Genomic DNA, 4,860 nt, shown 5'->3' with positions numbered 1-4,860 from the left:
TATTACCTTATACAAATATCAAGATATTGCACTAGTACCACGGGGGAAGGTTTTCCGTCGTTCCCTTTAATATCTTCCTTATTGTTTATGATTGTAGATTGATAAATCACATGCCTTCCAAGCAAAAATTATTATGGGTTCGATTACCATGCATAACAAAACCTGAAGTCCGTTTAGTCCAGATGTCCTTGTCGCAGCAAAAACTCGGTTTCGAGCCCCGTAGAGGATTTTTATAGAGGAAATAACTCAATTGGTTACAGTTGTCGCTTGTCACTTACGTAAGGTTCGCGGTTTCGGCCGCTTTTTCCTATAAATTTTTCTTCGATTTTACTTCCTCTGTTCGAGTTTACTGGCAACATTTGAAAATTACGCTTTTGCCGCTTTACTGGCAACATTGCAATTTGATTGGCTCAAAAATGAAATCCATGCATGTAATTGGTTAAAAACACTCTTTGGGGAAGACGGCACGCTCAGAGCAAAAGTGACGTAGGGCACGACACGTTGACCACAGGGGTCCCGGCGCGACGCAAGGCATCCTTACTGAGATGAGGAAGTCGGAACTGATTGCCATATTTCTTCTCGAGGACCAACCGCATAACAGCCTGGAAGGTAAGGAAAACACTCTCCAGCTTCATGGAGTCCAAGTCGCGAAAGCTGGACCACGACTTGGAGACGGTGTCTCGATGGAGACCAAAGAGGGCGGCCGTGGATGAGATTGCTCCACGCTTCAGCTTGCCAAGGGCCATGAACTGAATGAGGTGATTGACAACCTTAAGCTTAGTCTCGTAGGGAATCTCTCGACGCGTGCGGGCAGGCATCATGTCAACTAGTCGAAGAAAGTTGAAATGAGCTGTTGATTCTGCGTTTTTATTTGAAAGAAATTTGAACTTGTCGTTTTTGAGCGCGAAAACTTCGCCCCTGCTCTTTGCAGTCAATAGAGGATACCTCCAGTTTTACATGCTCTTTTGAACATGATACAGCTCATCAATTTTGGCGCAAAAATGGATTTTTGGGGTCACTTGGAACAGAAATGTTGCCAGTAAATTCGAACAGAGGAAGTATTCATGAAGTTCTTATATCTATCATCTTTCCATCTTCATTTACATAAGCATCATGTTCAAGAAAAGTTTGCTAGTGTCTTCGCTCTGTTCTCTTCGGTAAGTCTCACGTCAAGTTTCTCAAAATATGCAGATGCAAACAGCCCATGGCAATCGCACTGACGCTTGTCCTGTGCGGGGTATCCGACGCAGCAGCCATCACAGTCATTTTACCGCCTTCTGTCGCATCAGCTCCATTTCCACCAACGACAATGTTTCGTTGCTCACCGAATCCCCCCACAGGTGCACGTTACAAAAACCACCGATGTACAGTGGGCGTCAAAAGTCTTCATACCCCTAGTAATCATTTTGTTCACATTTCAACGTCGACTACGAAATAACATTCTCGACAAGAACAAAGTATTGACGTAAAGCTAAACGTGTGCTCGATCAATGTGATGCAGATTGAACAAGATTGGCTGAATTGTGTGAACTTCATGGCAAAACATCCGATACAAAATATTACAACTCTGATGGATAATAAGTGCAGGCGGTGACAAAAAGTGGTGATAAAGTTATCGGATTGGGCTAAAAATTAGTGGATAGAAATCTACGAACCCAGACGATTCTCGTCATATCTTTTGCGGAATCTTATTTGTACATATGCATTTGCTACGTCGATGACAAGCCGCCATACAAAATCCAAGATAACCTGACCAATGACCACAAATCCCTTTACCAAGACCTGCTTAGAGTAAGCACAATTGATGTTCTAACGCGAATTCAAGTGGAACGTGTTTGCAATTATTTTGGTGTACATTCATCGCCTGGGTGGCGCATCTGAATGCGCGGGAACGACAGCAAGTCCAAGGACGCAGCGGCCAACGTATCCTCTCACAAACATCGCTCTGGGAGAATCGACGCTACATCATGGACGACATTGAACAACGCAAATCAAACGAACTCCTCTTCACCGCCGCCAATCTCAGCAATCGCTCGCCAAGGCCACTGGTCTGTCGCAATGGCCAACTTCGAACTTCATTCGCAAGAACTGGATCACTGTACGAACGAGTTGGTCAAAACCAAAGCATACCCAAGAGCACAAGACGCAGCGAAAAGCATTTTGTAGCGAGCATTTGTCAGAACACGGTAAACATCAGAAAAATGGTTTTACTTCACCAAGGTTCGCAAGCGATTTTACATGTGGCATGATGAGTCGGTTCCCAGGCGCTCCTTGAGGTCAAAGATGCGCATGACAAAAGTTGTCCTTGCTTGTGGCCCGACCACGACAATTATGGGACGGCAAAGTGGCTTGCTGGCCTCTGGTCGAGGCGACTCTTGCTCAAAGTCGGAGCAGGAATTGTCCTGCTGAGACACCGATGTTGTCGACCGCGACCGTGACAAAGCCCGTGTACTGCGACTACCTTGTTCAGCGCATGCTTCCTGCGATCAAAAGGCAGTGGGTTTGGGCAATGATGACACGGACGACACAATATACGTACAGCAAGACAACGCTCGGTCGCATATTTCCGTTGACGACGCTGGTTTTGCCGCTGCTGCTGCTTCTGGTGGTTCGAAGATCAAGTTAACATGCAAGCCTCCCCAGTCGCCGGATCGGACTGTGCTCGACCTTGGGCTTTTCAACTCTATTCAGTCACTTCAGCAGATGGAGTGCGATCAATGGCGGAACTCATCCACGCAGTTGAAGGTTCGTTCAATTCTTTGCCTCAAGAAATTTTGGACAGGACGTTCCTTACCTGGAAGCGTGTGATGCGTTTGGTCATTCACATCGAAGTTGACAGCACGTACAAGATATCTCGGAGCAAGGAAACGCAGGTAGATGTTGATGCAATGGAGTTGCTGAATGCGCGGCTAGAGGAAGAGGATTGCATGGATGAGCTTGCCGACCCTTTCAATGCGATGTCAGTGCAAAACGTTTTAAATACAGATTCAATTTACTTAAAATTTGTATATCCTGGAATGTTCGCCTGCACTTTTTACCAGTCAGAGGAAGTAATCCAAAAGTCTTCGTATATCTTAAGAAATTACACTTTTCACCTATTTTTTATCAACTTAAACTATTTTTGAAAAAATTTCAAGATTGGTTTCTTGCTTAGATGCTTTCAGCAATTATCCCCCCATGGACATTTCTTGTCGTTCCTCTGAAGTACAGGGTCAATCGACCTCGTTTAACATTCACAACACTTATCAACCTGCACCAAACAGCCTACCTTAGCATACCGTTCGACATTGAATGTCCGTCAACTATCCTCGTGCGCGCAGTAGCTCTCCCAAGAACTCCGGGCCCTGGTGATTTCAAAGCACCTTGAAGGTCTTGGATATGGCAAAATGGCGCATGTTTAAGTGTACTTAAGTCGACTGTCCAACATTGTTAAGTGCTACAAGACAATCAACCAAGCAATCACTCTATCACGTTCTGGGCGTTCTACTGCAACTACACCACATGAGGACCGCATGATTTGAGGGCAGTCAAGGAAAACCGTCGGCTTAGTGCCAAATTGTTGAAGGATACTTTTGCAGTGTTTCATGACAAGGACATCTCGAAGTCTACAATCCGTCGACTTATTAAGGTAGTTGGCCAACATGGTCGCGCAGCCAGACTCAAGCCGTTCATTTCGAAGGCTAACAAGTTGAAAAGGCTTTCGTACGCCCGGAAACACCATCTTCGTTGCAGTGAAGGCTGGAAGTAGGTCTTCTGGACGGACGAAAGTCCCATCAACTTGTTGGGATGGAATCGACGGTCTATGTTGGCGTCGAACTCGAGAAGAGTTCTCCGATGGATGCCTTGCTCCGACATTCAAGAGTGGCCGTCAAACTGTTATGGTTTGAGGTGCTATTGGCTACAAAGATACTTGAACGCTTGCTTTCTGCGATGGAAAAATGAAGTCTACGGAGTATCGGACCATGATCGAAGAGAAATTGCTTGAGAACTTTGTGAAATTTGCACTTCCCGTGGACTTTGATATAATGCAAGACAACGCACCGATTCAAAAGACGAAGATCGTGCATGATATCTTTGATGACAACGCATTTTAGGTGCTGAGTCTTCCACCGCAGAGTCGCAACTTGAACCCCATTGAACATGTGTGAGAGTACATGAAACGTAGAGTGTGCCAAAATCCTCCATCATCGCTGGAGAAATTGAAACGTCAATTGATGGCAATCTGGGATAACATCCCAGTTGCATTCACCCAGTAATTGATCGAATCAATGCCTAAACGGCTCAGCAAGGTCATTGCCAACAAGGGAGGTGCTACGAAGTACTAGGATTCAGAGGGGGTAATCGAAGAACTAGGATTCAGATCAGTGACAAAAATCTACAATCTCTTTTTGGGGAACGAAGACTTTTGGCATTAGTCAAAATACTGCAGCTGATCCAAGTTCCCGAATAAATCGATTTTCATTTTATTGCGACTTCTTTCGATTCACTATACAACAAGGAACAAAACGCAAATTAACACAGAGCTTAGCACAAGCATTTCAAAAAATATGCTCAAAATACAAAAATGTTGTGGAGGGTACGATGACTTTTGACACCCACTCTACATGTTCGCAACGTCAACTTGGTGGCTGGCAGTCATATTTGTAAATAGTTGTGGGTGGCGAAACATTATACCGGATATTTGATTGAGTCACGAAACTATTTGTTTCGCACGAGTTTCGGAATCCAGAAGAAACCAATATTTGTCACTTGAGCTTTGTATTCAAACCAAACTATCTTGCGAATAGTTCGAGATCACGAAACATCGTCGAAACTCATTATCCGTAAGAAATTGGCCAATCAGAGTCTTTAGGCAAGATG

The 4,860-nt window shown here is 44.7% G+C and overlaps 1 protein-coding gene across 1 annotated transcript; it reads right to left on the bottom strand.

Annotated features, from left to right (window-relative positions):
• Window positions 1-470: 470 nt before the first annotated feature.
• Window positions 471-818, bottom strand: H310_09633 (hypothetical protein; the record flags this gene model as incomplete). Its single annotated transcript, XM_008875761.1, has 1 exon — window positions 471-818. The coding sequence occupies one exon, from the start codon at window positions 816-818 to the stop codon at window positions 471-473; it is 348 nt and encodes a 115-aa protein (XP_008873983.1).
• Window positions 819-4,860: the final 4,042 nt, after the last annotated feature.

The sequence above is a fragment of the Aphanomyces invadans genome (assembly GCF_000520115.1).
Source record: "Aphanomyces invadans strain NJM9701 unplaced genomic scaffold supercont1.22, whole genome shotgun sequence".
NCBI lineage: Eukaryota > Oomycota > Saprolegniomycetes > Saprolegniales > Verrucalvaceae > Aphanomyces > Aphanomyces invadans.
Note: the sequence above shows the minus strand (reverse complement) of the source record. Positions and strands in the feature narration are given on the sequence as shown.